Source organism: Barbatula barbatula (assembly GCF_947034865.1).
Source record: "Barbatula barbatula genome assembly, chromosome: 8".
Classification (NCBI taxonomy): domain Eukaryota; kingdom Metazoa; phylum Chordata; class Actinopteri; order Cypriniformes; family Nemacheilidae; genus Barbatula; species Barbatula barbatula.
In genome coordinates this window covers 23542353-23557113 of record NC_136771.1, presented here as the reverse complement: position 1 = coordinate 23557113, position 14761 = coordinate 23542353, and the positions used below count along the sequence as shown (strand labels likewise).

Genomic DNA, 14761 nt, shown 5'->3' with positions numbered 1-14761 from the left:
TATTAATACAATTATTTGTATTTAATAAATATTTATATATTCTTTATGTATATTGTGTTGAGATCTCAGATTAAATAGTTGCACTTAATGTATTTATATTCATATATAAATATGTATATAACTAATTAAATATATTTATCAAATTTATAAAAGTACTTAATTAAATATATTAAATAATAATTTGTTATAAATTTTTCGTGGTGATATATAAAAAAAATTTAAATTCCTAAATACATTTTCAAGGTTTCCAGTGTGGATATATTTACCACCCAGATGTTGCCCCAATTTTTATTTAGATAACTTGAACTAAGATTTAGATAAATTATCACCCAAAACTGTCTTCATTTCCTCCCCTTCGAGTTGTTTCAAATCTGTATAAATGTCTTTGTTCTGTAGAACACAGAGAAAGATATTTTGAAGAATGTAGGACAGCAAACAGTTCTGGGGCACTTACTATAGTAGTCAATCTGTGAGATCTGTTTGGTAACAAGCATTCTTCCAAATATATTTCTCTGTGTTCAACACGACAAAGACGTTTTACAATGATTTGGAACAACTCGAAGTTGAGGAAATGATGACCGAATTTTCATTTTTGGGTTGAATATCACCTTAACTTCTCACACCGAGCAGATTAAACTATCCCAACATTTCATCATCTGTGTAGGACAGATAAACCTCTCAAACAAGAAGCTGAATCACTGATCTACAGAAGATATTGTTAACCAGCGTGAAATCTCAAAGTGAAGCTCGCAAGTTTAAGGTGGAAGCTGCGTTTGATTTCTCACCTGCTGTGGCCTTCAGGATATTAATCCCTTCATTCGTCCATTAGATAATCCCGCAGCGTTCACCCCGGCGACCTGCGAGTCTCGCCAGTTCCTTTCAGATCTTCTGCTCCAATAGTACAGATCCTGCATATGGTCTCCTCCTGCTGTGCTTTAGCAGAAACTATAGACTTTTTCTATTGCCAGTGAATTTCTGGACCTGTTTCCTTCTCACGTCCAGACCTGGAACATGACAGCTGGGGTGCGGTGAGAGTTAGATGCCAGGGAGAGAGGAGAAAGATTCTGGCACCTGCAATGTTTTCGGATCACCACTGATATTTGAATTCAAAAGCTGCTTTTTCAGTATCTCCTCACTTCGGCTTGATTCGCTTTACGTGGTCATCTGTTCTTCTGACAAAATGTTGTTTTGCATCTTTTGGTTTGTCTAGATTATAGTTTGTTTTATGACATATAGTAGTGAAGCACGAATTAGCATTGTAACACATTTGCACATGCAGCGCAAAGATCATGGGTTTGAATCAGAAGCAAACATACTGATAAAATCTTGAATGCTCTTTAAATCAATTGACATATAAAGCATTTGCCAAATGCTTAAATGTAAATATGAGACTAGACGTTCAGCCTGTGCATTATGGGTAAAAGATGGTTACGATTCGTTTTCTGACATCACACACCCTTATTTTCTCTCTCCCGTTGGTTAAAATCATGTATTTATAGGCTAAGTTGGCATCAAATGCGATGTGTTTCATCAGATGATATGTGCCATTTTAATCATCTCCAGCATTTCTCTGGCAGCGAACAGAAGTGACAGAATCAGGAATATATTAGAAAGAACTACTTTTATCATTGCACGTACAGATAGATGATCATTCTGCATGTGCACGTTTTAGCAAAGATTTATTGTGTGGGGTTATATTGAAATTGTTAGTCACACTTTACCTTCAATACCTAATATTTTAAATAATATATCAGGACGGACATAACTGATCATTTGAAAAGCACAGTCTTCTTTCCATTTCCTGAAAAACAGTGAATTTGGACATCCGAGATCCTAGAAGGACTTTACAAAGCTCTTCGGAGTAGTTCAAGACTTCGGTATCTTGGCAGTGTGAGCAAGTTAATGTTGTTCTCAGTGTATCTTATTGCTCTCCGTGAGCGTAAGACAGCAAACTGTTCCATCTGTAATCTGGTTTGTAGCTATTGTTTTGTAATAGCAAAGTTAACGTTAAAAGCACTTTCTCCCCGTTCCTTTTAATAGAACTGCGGCATCTTGATCAAATCTATAACTATTGGATTGTTTACTATATTTTATACCACGGGGTGTGGAATGCTTCATTCTGATTGGCTGACGAACGTTCAACGGGTGTGCATTATCTTTCAGTCAAACGCACATCTATAAAGTACTTCCACATCTTTCGACCGAATTACAGTTCGATATCGCTGCGCCAAGTTTAAGTGAATAAGGCTATACTGTAGTCTACTGTCCACTACTGAATAAAGATCTAACAACAAACAAAATTAATTCCAGTCATAATTTCCATTGTCCGAAAAGAAATAACTCCGTAATAACAATAACTTAAAAATGTAAACAACAACACCAGGTGGCAGCGTTGTGCTGGACTTTCCAGACGAAAAATGAAACGGCAAATGAATGCTAATGGCAAGAAAACATTGACTATAAGCAAAACATATAAGGTTATGCGAGTCAAAACACAGGTCAAATATCAGATTTCCAAATTCCTATATGCAGTGTTAATTAAATAAAACTATAAAATTCAAAACAGTATGCAAAACAGTATGCAAACGGTGGCGAGGAACCCAAAACTCTGAGGGAAACCAGGCCTAACAAGGGGATTCAAGTTCCCCTCTGGAAAAAGCTGCAGCCTCTGCACAAGCTCGACAGTGCTTGCACAACAAGGCAAAATAATAAAAAAATATATATAATTCTGTCTAAATGAAGCAAACGCATAAGCATGAGCGCTGTGCTGTCTGTCTTCATCTCGCTCGCTCTCCGATTACAGGCTCAAGCAATGGCTAGAAATGAGACCCGTAAGAAATGAGTCCTAATCAATTAGCGTTCTATTAGAGATTAGCGCATTCCAGGACAATTAATCTTAAAAATATTGACAGCAAACATCAAAACAAGGTTGTAACTGTAGTATGGTTTTGAAAGGTGTGCATTATTTTCTAAGAACAGTTTACATCACTTCACAAAACTCATATCTCATCCTAGCCGAATAAGCACTTTCAGCATTTCTGATCGCTTTGAAAAGTGTAGGGAGATCCAAAAACTCTTTAATTACCGCCGGTATCTGCTGAGATTATCGATGGATGGATTTTGGATTTGGGGATTGAAAAGTCTGATTGGATCATTCATTTGGAGAGCCTGAGGTGTCCTGATCAGAGACGAGAGCGAACTGGGTTAATACAGGCATCCAGCAGCTGAACGGGCCCTGTGCTTGTAAATGATTTAGTAATGTTTGCGTTTGAAGATGTGGGCATAGGGTGACATCTTCATTCAATTCTGAAATAATACTAATATTTTGGTGCAGATATTTTAGTTCAGTCCCACAGGATATGCTGGGATTCAGCCAAGTGTGCATACGCCATCCGTCTTTCTTTCTTTCTTTCTTTCTTACATGCTTTAATGCTTTCTTTCTGTCTTTATTGTTTCTAAATCTTTCTTCTGTTTGTATATGTGAGCCATTTACTCATGTCAATTTTGAACGGTGACATTTCACAGGGTGCAGAGAGAACGTTCCGTTTTGTATGAAATGGTTATCTTCAGATCTTTGCATCTCATTGCTGCTCAATAATAAAAAACACACAATGAATGTAAAAACCGTACTAAAACCAAACTGAAAATGCCTCTAATGCTTAGAACATCTTATAGGTTTGATCAATTTTTTTTAAATATCGACACAAAATAATTTAAGAAACCCACAGTGGCAAGTTCAGTTTCGCGTTTTCATAAATAATGAATTATGTTTATGGATTTAGTTTTGCAAGCTAGTTTTAAAGTTGTGCACGCAACTTAAAGGACCCGAACATACATAAAAAGCAACTTTAACATTTCCAAAACAAAAATTGGGTGTTTGTTCTTAATGCATGACAACACTTGTCTGCAGATTGTCTCACTGTGTTGTCTGGTGATGCCCACATGTCAGATTAACAGTCCTGTTTTGACAACACACCCGATCATGTATATTTGCAATCTAGAGAGTTTGTAAACATGAATCCCTCATGCAAGACTGATGAATAATTCAATTCAGATTGAACTAACTAAAATGCTTTCAAAGCCTTTTTGTTGCCCTTTCATTTTTGCAAATACAGAAGAACAAATGTGTTGCCCTGATGTTCTGTACTAATGTTCTGCTACTATATATTGCCTAAAACCTAAATGCAGTTTGTTTCGTGCATTAGTCAGCAAAGTGTCCCCTTCAATAGCCCACGTTTCTGTCATGGTTCCGAGAGAGATACCGTTGATTCGTAAATGCCACAAGCTACGCCTCCGTTTCTGCAACAAAAGAAGCAAGCCTAAACAGCAAGAGTGCAAGACAATCTTTCTTGCGGGCCGCAAGCTAAGTGTATTAAAACATTATATAACAGCCATACAGCCTAGATAAAATGTTATTTTCTTTTTTTGATGTAGTGCACGCTGTTATCTGCACACATGCACATGTCAACAGGCATTGAAAAATGATGGTGCCTTGTGTTTTCCGCAGTATGAAACGCTAATGCATTGCATTGTGTGATACAGACCGCTATAGTATGCAATCCAGACATTCATTTAAAGGGATAGTTTGCGCAAAGAACCAAATGCTTTCCTTAGTTATGTCATTCCAAACCTTTATGACTTCATTTCTTCTGCAGAACACAAAATAATTTTGAAGAACGTTGGTGACCAAACAACATTGGCCCCCATTTGCTTTCATTGTATGAACACAATACCCCTGAGACATTTCTCAAAATGTGTTCTTTTGTGTTCCACAGAAGAGAGAGTCGTAGACAGGCTTTGAAAAACGTGCGATAAATGAGGACAGAAATCTTTTTTAGCATGTAGAAAATGTGCATATATTTCGTTGTATACTACATACAAATACACACTGCATATTCAAAGTTAAAACAGTATAATACTATATTATTCATGACATAGCGCTGGTGACGAAATAACCCATCTTAAGCTCAAAGAGTTCAAAGTTCAACAACCTCCCCACACATTCACCATTTTCTCCCCTAACAGTCTTGCCCTTCTTCACCCCATATGCATCCCTCATTCTATCTATTTGTTTAAGTCATTCTTTTAGTCAAACTCTCCTCAAGATTCATCTTCCTCCTCCCAGTTTTAATTGGGCCCTGATGGTCGTGTGCATGTTATATTTGTTGTTTCCCATGCCAGGGGTTAGAAGGTGTTGCAACAGGGCGCTGTAGCTGCCCGCTCTCTTCTCCTCCAGAGAAACTTTAACCTTAAATAACGCAGACATAAAGCGAGGGAACAAAGGTTAGGGATGCTGCTCGCATGCTCTTGACGCCAACACTCGGACCCGCTCAGAGCCCGTAACACTAGCTTTTGACTGGGTTTTGCTGTTGCTTTAATCTTGACTTCAGTCGAGTCAAGCGCACAAAGAGCTGCTTTTCACTGGCTAGTCCGGCTCTTTGGAGAAATAGAGAGCTTCTGTGTGGAAGGAAACATTAAAAGCCGGGAGCAGCAAAGCTTGCTGTTTGAATGCTAATTCCTGTAGATGTGTTGTTTTCTTGATCTCGGAGTGAAAAATCTAATTGAATTGCATCTTGGGAGAATGTTATTTTTTGGACACAGTTCATGTGAATCTAGGTTTTCATAAAGGTTCAGCTGAAATGGACAAGGGCGCTAAAAACACATTTGTGTTTTTAAATCTATGTTATTCCAGTCAATATGGGTTGTAAGTGTTGCCCGTTTACAATGATAATGCAAATGAAGCTATCAAAACAGGAAACATTTTAGCTCTGTTTTAAAACATTACATTTAGGCATTTGGCAGATGCTTTTATCCAAAGTGACTTACATTGCATTATCCTAAACATTTTACATATGTATCTGCAATCCCCTGGGATCCAACACACAACCTTGCGTTGTTAACACAATCTTCTTACCACTGAGATACAGGAAAGCTTATCAAACAATAAAACAAGTTTACCTCCACAGATAACATTGTAGGGGACAGCTTGAATGCTTCATTTTCTCAAATGCTCCTTGTTCTTTATTCTTTTTCTCAGCCCAAAACTTGTGGTTTTATTCACTTATTGATACGTCGTTAGGATATTAATGATTAAGGATAATTAATGATTTTTTTTTGATACTGGAATAATCTTGCATATATTTTAAATGGTAATTTATTTATTTATTTAATGGTAAACTATTTATTTATTTATTGGTAAACTATTTATTTATTTATTTAATGGTAAACTATTTATTTATTTATTAAATGGTAAACTATTTTGACGATTAATGCAATTATTATTCAGCCATTCAGCTGAACTTTTGAATATTTTAAATTACTTAATCGACTATTCTGACAATTAATACAATTATTCCGCTAAACTATTGTGTGAGTTTTAGATTCATCATTTCAGACTCTTAGTTGCAGAACAAATTTTTTCATTGTTTCTATTTTTGATTAGCAAATAATTTAGCGAATATTGGAACGATTAATCGACCATTCTGCTAAACTTTTGTGTGAGTTTCAGATTCTGTCTTAAGATTCTCTAAAACACAATAATAAAGACAAGACGAAAAGGTTTTACATTTACATTTACATTTATTCATTTGGCAGACGCTTTTATCCAAAGCGACTTACAAGTAGTTTTATACAGTGGCACATTACTGCAGAGCAATCAGGGGTAAGGTGCCTTGCTCAAGGGCCCTTCAGTCATGACCTGCTGGCACTGAGATTAGAACCAGCAACCTTCTGATAACAAGCCCAACGCTCTAACCATTAGGCCACAGCTGACCACAGCTAAGAATAAAAACTTTTATGTTAAGTTTTTATTCTTAATTTAGGGCTTTTTAAAGTAAAGTTATTGTGATCGTTGAAATGATAACATCCAAAACAATTGAATGTTTGTTTTAGCCATAGTAAGTAAAACATAAAAACTAAACTTTGATGTTTGTAAAGATAATGACTCATGGCTCTTAACTATTCACTTGAGACTTATTCATGTTGTGGGCCCTGTTAAGTTTTCACCACAGCATTCCCAGGCATGCTGGAGGTTCCCTGACACTGGTATCCACACGAATGTTACCCTATAGCGCTGATGCAAATTCACTTAATCTTGTGGTCTCGCTTGAAGACATTTGTGCCGCTTCTACAAGTCACCGGAGACAGTGCATGAAAAAGACAAGCTATGAACGGGAGATATCAGAATGTCATCAAAACGAGAATTTGCATCAGGGGGAAGTGCAAAGGTCACAGATTATGTTCCCTTAGAATGCACATACTGATAAAAATGTATGTTTTAAAGAGTAAATATTACAATGTCCTTAAAATCACATTTCATGCAGTGTGTAATGTTCCTGTGTGATTGTAAGCAGTCTGCCAAGTTGTAAAGCCGAAAGTGAACGAATAGCAAAGTTATTGGCTTGGGAAAAAAGGAGTCGACTCTGAATCATGCGAACGAGTCGTCTGTCGTTCTAATTTCGGTTTGCACCGTGTAATGCCCGCCTACGTTCAATTTGCGACACTGCAGACGGTAGACCAATCACAGCTACTAGACCATCTGACCAATCAGATCAGAGAAGGGTTGACAGAAAGTAGGGGATTAGACCGATGAATCGCCGAACGAATCATTTGAGAGTCAGTCCAGATATGATGTAATAATAACTGCCTTTTATTAGAAATCTCAAGTGATTTTACACTGTGTATGTGTGTAAACTTGTTGTCACTCCATACACCAAAGTAGGACCTTAAAAATCACAAATGATTTACTCTTTGAATGCCTTGTGAGTCTTAGCTTTGAGGCTATCTTTTTGGTGGTCTGCTGATAAACATGAACAAAATGCACTTTTTGGTCGAGATTCCACCCCAGTGCTGTCCAGAAAGATCCTGTAGGGCCGTCGTGACCCCCATGCACCACAATCATTCAAACTCAGTGATTTTCTTCAAGCGTATGCAAAGATTTACCAGCCCCCTGCAGCCCACCTCTGTTCTCCTCTCTCCTACCAAAGGCCAGGATGTTGCATTTTAATTGAATATTAACATGGAGCCATAAATCACAGGCAAACGTCTAAAGATCTGAAGATCAGTATTAATACGTAGTGACCCAATGAAATAAAACGAGTGGACGTGGATAAATCGAAATAAGGAGACGCTATCAATTTTTGATTAGATGTCCCCCCGATTTACAGTCTATCTTTAGGAAGAGTATGTGTTTTGACAGGATCACATTTGAAGTCCTTGATGTATTCATATAATGCCGGTCCACATGAGATGAGCGAGATGTGAGGGCAGGTGCAGGTGAATGTAGCTTCAATGTGATTTCTGAATACTCTGCTTTAATTATGTTGTTTCTCAACTGGAAACTTGTTCTCTGTTGGTTGAAATAATAATGGTTAAAAGTGTGGTTTGGCAGGGTATGATGTACCTGGAGGAGAGGCGTCTGGTGCACAGAGACCTGGCGGCACGCAACGTACTAGTGAAATCTCCAAACCACATTAAGATCACCGACTTTGGCCTCGCCCGACTGCTGGATACAGATGAAAAGGAATACAAAGCAGATGGAGGCAAGGTTAGTGTTAAAGGGATAGTTCACTCAAAAAGAAAATGTTGTCATCATTTATTCAACCTTTTAGTATTCAAAACATGTATATCTGTGGAACACAAATGAAGATGTTTTGAGAAATGTGGTTTTGTGTTCATACAATGTAGATCAATGAGTGCTTACCAATGTTCTTCAAAATGACATCTTTTGTGTTCTACAAAGTAAGGAAAGTCAATCAAATGTTGGGATCTTTTAAGGTTAGTTTTTTGGGGATTATTTAAAGGGTTAGTTCACCCAAAATTGAAACTACTGTCATGTATTACTCCCCAAACTGTATACATTTCTTTGTTTGATATTTGGAAAAATGTAAGCAGCTGAGATTTCTGGGGCACCATTGACCACCATATTAGAAAGAAGTTTTTATACTTTTAGTTTCTTCTCTTGAACAAAAAAGAAAATATTTTAAAGAATTTATGAAAACAAACAGTTCGGGGGCACCTTTGACTGTAAAATCTGTCAAATCATAGTTGCTAACATTCTTCCAAATATCATTCTTTGTGCTCAACAGAATAAAGAAATTTAAACAGATTTAGAACAATCTGAGATTGAGTAATTCGTGACGGAATTTAAACTATCCCTTTAAGATAAATGAAAAAAAAAGATGTTGTTTTACATTTTTTGCTATAGATGCCCATCAAGTGGATGGCGTTGGAGTGCATTCACTACAGAAAGTTTACACACCAGAGTGATGTCTGGAGCTACGGTGAGTTGTTCACAATAAATCTATAATAATAAACTAAAAAATAATAATAAACAATAATGGCATAAGCAATACATAAGTTAAAGATTTTCAGCATTTTTTATTTGTTTTTCCAGGAGTGACTATTTGGGAGTTGATGACGTTTGGAGGTAAACCCTACGATGGGATTCCCACCCGTGAGATTCCAGACATCCTGGAGAAAGGCGAGCGGCTGCCCCAACCGCCCATCTGCACCATAGACGTCTACATGGTGATGGTGAAATGTGAGACCCTGAGACACAATATCAAGATCAACTTTAGGTTTTCTCTGCTTGCCAAATACAATTTATTTTAGTTATGTAAGCTTCCAGAGCACACAGTAAGACATGAAAAATTCAATCAAATACATACAAATCTATATTAAAAGACGCGGCCACCAATAAATATATTTAGACAACAGACAAAATTTATGTCTGCACAAGCACTTTACAAAATTTGATGTGTCTTGTATGAATGTATATTGACTTAAAGGCCCATTGTGTCATTTTTTGGATGATCCATTGACAGAAATGCAATATAACATTCATAACAATGTCTTCAGAGGTGTAGAAAGACCTTACATGATGAGGCGATATGATTTTATATATCCATAGAATGAGCTTTTTCTATATAAAAACACTCCATACGTAAGGGTCCCCTTGCATGATATTCACAAAGTTGTTTCTACAGTAGCCCTAAATAGACAAACGCCTCTACAAATTAAATCGTCTTCGGCAAAGATGCGATAGCGTGCTTACATGTTTGTCCCGTGTCAGTTGCCGTAGTGCTTTTGAAAGGGAGGGGTGAGCTGTTGGTTGCAATTTGCAACTTCACCACTAGATGCCGCTAACATCTCCATATTGCTTCTTTAATCATTTTTAGATATATGAACTGCAGTGCAGGGATACAACTGATTTTGTTATGTAATACATTCAACAATTATGTGAAAAGTTGTTTTATAGAGTAAATATACAGTAAATATGTTGTGCATAGTGTTTATGATAAATCGCGTTATTGTTTCCTAATATAAGTTGCTTTGGATAAAAGTGATTGTCTGCTGAATGCCTCATTGTAAATGTGCATTGCACATGATGTAATTGCTCAATAGAAAGCTTGTAGGTAGTTTTAAATCCTCATAAGGAAAGAAACTGTGGTGCTCTCCGTGTGTTTCAGCTCTTTGTACAGTCCTGCTCAATGGGATTTGCCACAGTCAATAATAAATGCGTGTGAAAGAGATTCTGTTGTAATTACATTCGACTGGAAGCTGCTGTTTCTCATTAGATTCTGTATATCAATTACAGCACCTTAGAGAGAGTTACATTCATATATGTGATTAGTTTATATTGCTAGTCGTGTCTAATCTGTCAGATTTGAGCAGAAATTAAATCAAATGAAGAAATTAGATCTGTGAAAGCGGTTTATAAACATATGCATATTGGATGAGAGTTGAACAGGATGTTAAAGTAAAACGAACACTGGGACAAATCTCTATAAGCCTCCACATTAGATGTGAAGAAAGAGAAAGAAATATATGAGCATTTCAACAAACGGAGGACTTTTATAAACGCATTGCATTAATAGAAGCATTAATCCGTCAGCATTTGTCCGTCTTCATCTCCAGGTTGGATGATCGATGCCGACAGTCGTCCTCGATTCAAAGAACTCGCCGCAGAGTTCAGCCGAATGGCACGAGACCCTCAGAGATACCTGGTCATACAGGTGCAGATCTCTCATATTCAACTTCATTTCCAAAGTTTTCATTCAAGAGTACCTGAATCACAGAGAATAACCATTAATAGAGATTAACTGTCAAGTTTTTCTCAGGGAGACGATCGCATGAAGCTGCCCAGTCCCAACCACAGTAAGTTCTTCCAGAGTCTTCTGGATGAGGAGGAACTGGATGACCTGATGGACGCCGATGAGTACTTGGTTCCTCAGACCTTCAATTCCCATCCCACTTCCCACATATCCGGCCCACACGTCGACTCGAATCAAGTAAGTGTGTCACAAAAACTGCAAGCTTTAAATCAATTCAACAGTTTGAGGCAATTGAGATATGTTTCTGAGTTAAGTCTGTGAAATATTAAATTGAAATACACACCAATAAATGTAAAGCAATTCAAAACAAAGCTTGTGGTCGGGTGGTCAACGATCAATCAACAATTGCATCTTGTATACATTTACTTTATATCTTTAAGTTTTGTCACCTGTAGATGATGAAATCAGTTCAATTGAATGGAATTGAAGGAAAATATGGAGCCGTGCTTAAACTGCTGTTTTTATTATTAGCGCGTGAAAGCAGTCGCTGCTCATAGCCAAGCGTTTAATTTCACCAAAGTAAAAAAAGAACTGTCAGAAACGCATCCATGTCCTGGCTCATACAGTGGTAAGATCTGGCCAACTACAGCTTGGAAATGTAGTTGATCTAAAAATATATGATAAGTATATCGGCTCCAAAACTATGAGGATCTTTAAACATCAAGCATTTGCACATAGATTTTTTAATTCAAGTTTTAGAATATAGAGAAATGTTTGACTACACTTAAGGCCTTACATTGAAGGGAACAGTCCAGTCAACAATTTTAGTTTAGGATTGGTGAAACATTAAGAGCTCATCAAAATCCATTCGAATATAAAGTGCTTGCGTGTTTATAAAGCTTAGAATCATCCGTTGAGGTTTTCACTACATGGTCATCGCGGTCAAAATATTATGTTGGCAATGATATTATCACAATAGCTATTTCTTTTGGTAAAATTCATCTTTAATTACAAAATACATGTAGTGGAGGTGGAAAGAGAAAGTTTGTAACCATTGTGTCTCTTAAGTGCTGAATTCTTCATGATATTATCATGTTTAAAATAAAACAAATATTGTGGGTTTTCAATATCACGGTATATTGAGGTACCCCTAGCATTTACGCTAATTTAGATATAATTATAGTTATCTTTATGATGAGAATCTACATCATAATGTTCCAGTCTATATACTCTAATGTAATTATATTACACTTTACAATTATGGCACCTTATTGATCCTTTTTCTGATTCATCTGAAATGTAAAATTTGTCCATTCCTCCTGTGATCAGAACCAGTTTGGGTATCATGATGGAACGTTGCGTCCTGAGGAGGCGTCCGAGACTCGATCTCGTGAGGCATTGGCCACAGGCAGCAGCCCCTCCATCACTGCTGGCATACAGACAGCAGGTCTGCAGCAATGCAACGGAAGTTTGAAGAAACAGACCACAGGTCACCCAGTGGAGGACAGCAGCGGTCAGCGATACAGTGCGGATCCAACTGTGCTACTGGAAGAAAGAGAACAGAGAGGAGACACAGATGAGAATGGCTATATGTCGCCTATGAAAGACTCCATCAGTATGTGCTTCATTTATAGTAGTTATACTATAGCCCCCCATTCACTTGCATAGGTTATAATAGAAGTGAATGGGGGCTGTGCTGTTCTGTTACCCCAAAATAGTTCACCCAAAATGAAGATTCTGTCATTTTTTACTTGACTTCAATTTGTTTGTTTTGTGAAGTTATTTTGAGGAAAGTTCTGGGGCACCGTTGGCTTTTTTTCAGATATCGTAGTCAGCAGTGCCCCAAAACTGTTTGTTTACGAACATAATTCCAATTACATATCATTGTGTTTAGCCGAACAACAAAATGTATGCAGGTTTGGAACATCTTGAGGGTACTTTGACTGACTCAAATAAAGAAAAGTAATGTAACCTGCTCTTTCATGTTTCAAACAGAGATGGCGACAAAACTTCGAGTGTCATTGTAAAATTCGGACGCAAACTATGTTGTTTGTCTTCCATCTCCATAGATCATCTGAATCCTGTCGAGGAGAATCCTTTTGTTTCCCGGCGTAAAAATAAAGACCTCCACGCAATAGACAACCCGGTTTACCACACCACCCCCGATGGTAAATCCAAGTGCGAAGACGAGTATATAAACGAGCCTCTTTACCTCAACACGTTCAACAACACCAGTGACACAACCCAGCAGATGTTACGGAAAAACGGAGTCTCCATCCCGCTGCAGGTGACAACAGCAACCCACAATCCTAACAGCCAGGTTACCCACGTCACACAAGTAGGTAGACCCCATCATCACAACCACGGACCGCACGTTCACTTCGCCATACCGCCGGTTCAACTGATTCACCCCGTACCAATGAGCCAGAGCGATCAACATACTAAATCGGTTCAGGCCATCCATGAGCACCCCTGCAAATCTGCTCAGCCGCCACCTGCAGGCCAGATCTGTGTAGTAAGCAAATCCAATCGTACTCCCCAACAGTTTGATTTGGCAAAGTCTGCGGTCGCAGGTAAAGTCGGCACGTCCGGCCTGCCAGGTCACCCCCTGCCACCGGGCGGCATGATTCTATCAGACAAGATGTACAGGAATAACTTTGACAATCCTGAATATTGGCAGCACAGCCTTCCACCCAAGATGAGCCCTCAGAACTCGCAAGACTCTACAATGATCTGCAATAACAAGTTTCTGTACAAGCAGAACGGACGCATACAGTCGTCCATGCCGGAAAACACGGAGAACGTTTCTGAGTCGGCTCTGAAACCAGGACCGGTCCTGCCTCCTCCTCCGTACCGGCAGAGGAATACTGTGGTCTAAAGACCGGTTCTCTCTGCTCTGAGCCTGGTTCTTGTACCAGCACTTTACCTTCAATGACTTTCCTCGATCCTACATCGGTCAACGAAAGAGGGTGTGAAATAATATACAGGAAGGCACAAAACGTACATGTGTAACGTGTCCAATGGGGAAGGTAACTCCATCCAGGTCTGTCCATTACTTCATCCCAAAAGATTGTGCCAGCAACCCAAAAAAGGGTTCATATACATACGAGTGTCATATAGAACCTAAACTCTATTAAGTCAATTTTTAAATGATACAAAAATGTATATTCAGTAGATAGTTGTAGAAATGGTGGTTTCAACATCGGTAACCACTTTGGTTGATCAAGTGTGGAACATGTATTTAATAAGTGTCTCGCTCAAAATATTCTTTTAAACGAACAATGAAATCTAAAATCTGCTTGATAATGCAGATTATCAAGATATCAATGCAGACATCACTCGCACATTTTTTCCAGCGCATACTTCGGCCATTTTAAACCGGTTACACTGCTACCGTACAGGGACAGCTACTGTTACATTCAAAATATTGTGAATTTAATTCTTCGACACAGTGAGTTGAGCAAAAAGCTGATAAATGCGTGTGTATTTGCTCATAATGAATGCAAAGTCCTAAAATATTGTCAATGGAAGTCATGGGCTTATTTGCCCGAGATGAGCAAGGGAACTCAGGGGGATTCACCGGTAGAGAGATACCCTCATCTGTAAATCGCTTTGGATAAAAGCGTCTGCTAAATGACTACATGTAAATGTAAATACAGAGAATTCATCGGCAGAAAAAACAGTACAGAATGGTTTACAGGGTGTTT

The 14761-nt window shown here is 38.1% G+C and overlaps 1 protein-coding gene across 1 annotated transcript in view; it reads left to right on the top strand.

Annotated features, from left to right (window-relative positions):
• Positions 1–13932, top strand: part of LOC306898023 (receptor tyrosine-protein kinase erbB-4-like) — a gene marked incomplete at both ends in the record, with an annotated part of 102100 nt that extends 88168 nt beyond the window's left edge. Inside the window, 7 exons of the mRNA XM_079463231.1 lie at positions 8390–8545; positions 9206–9281; positions 9395–9541; positions 10918–11015; positions 11121–11291; positions 12384–12687; positions 13124–13932. Of these exons, the coding sequence (XP_079319357.1) occupies positions 8390–8545; positions 9206–9281; positions 9395–9541; positions 10918–11015; positions 11121–11291; positions 12384–12687; positions 13124–13932 (1761 nt within the window). The remainder of the gene's footprint in view (positions 1–8389; positions 8546–9205; positions 9282–9394; positions 9542–10917; positions 11016–11120; positions 11292–12383; positions 12688–13123) is intronic.
• Positions 13933–14761: the final 829 nt, after the last annotated feature.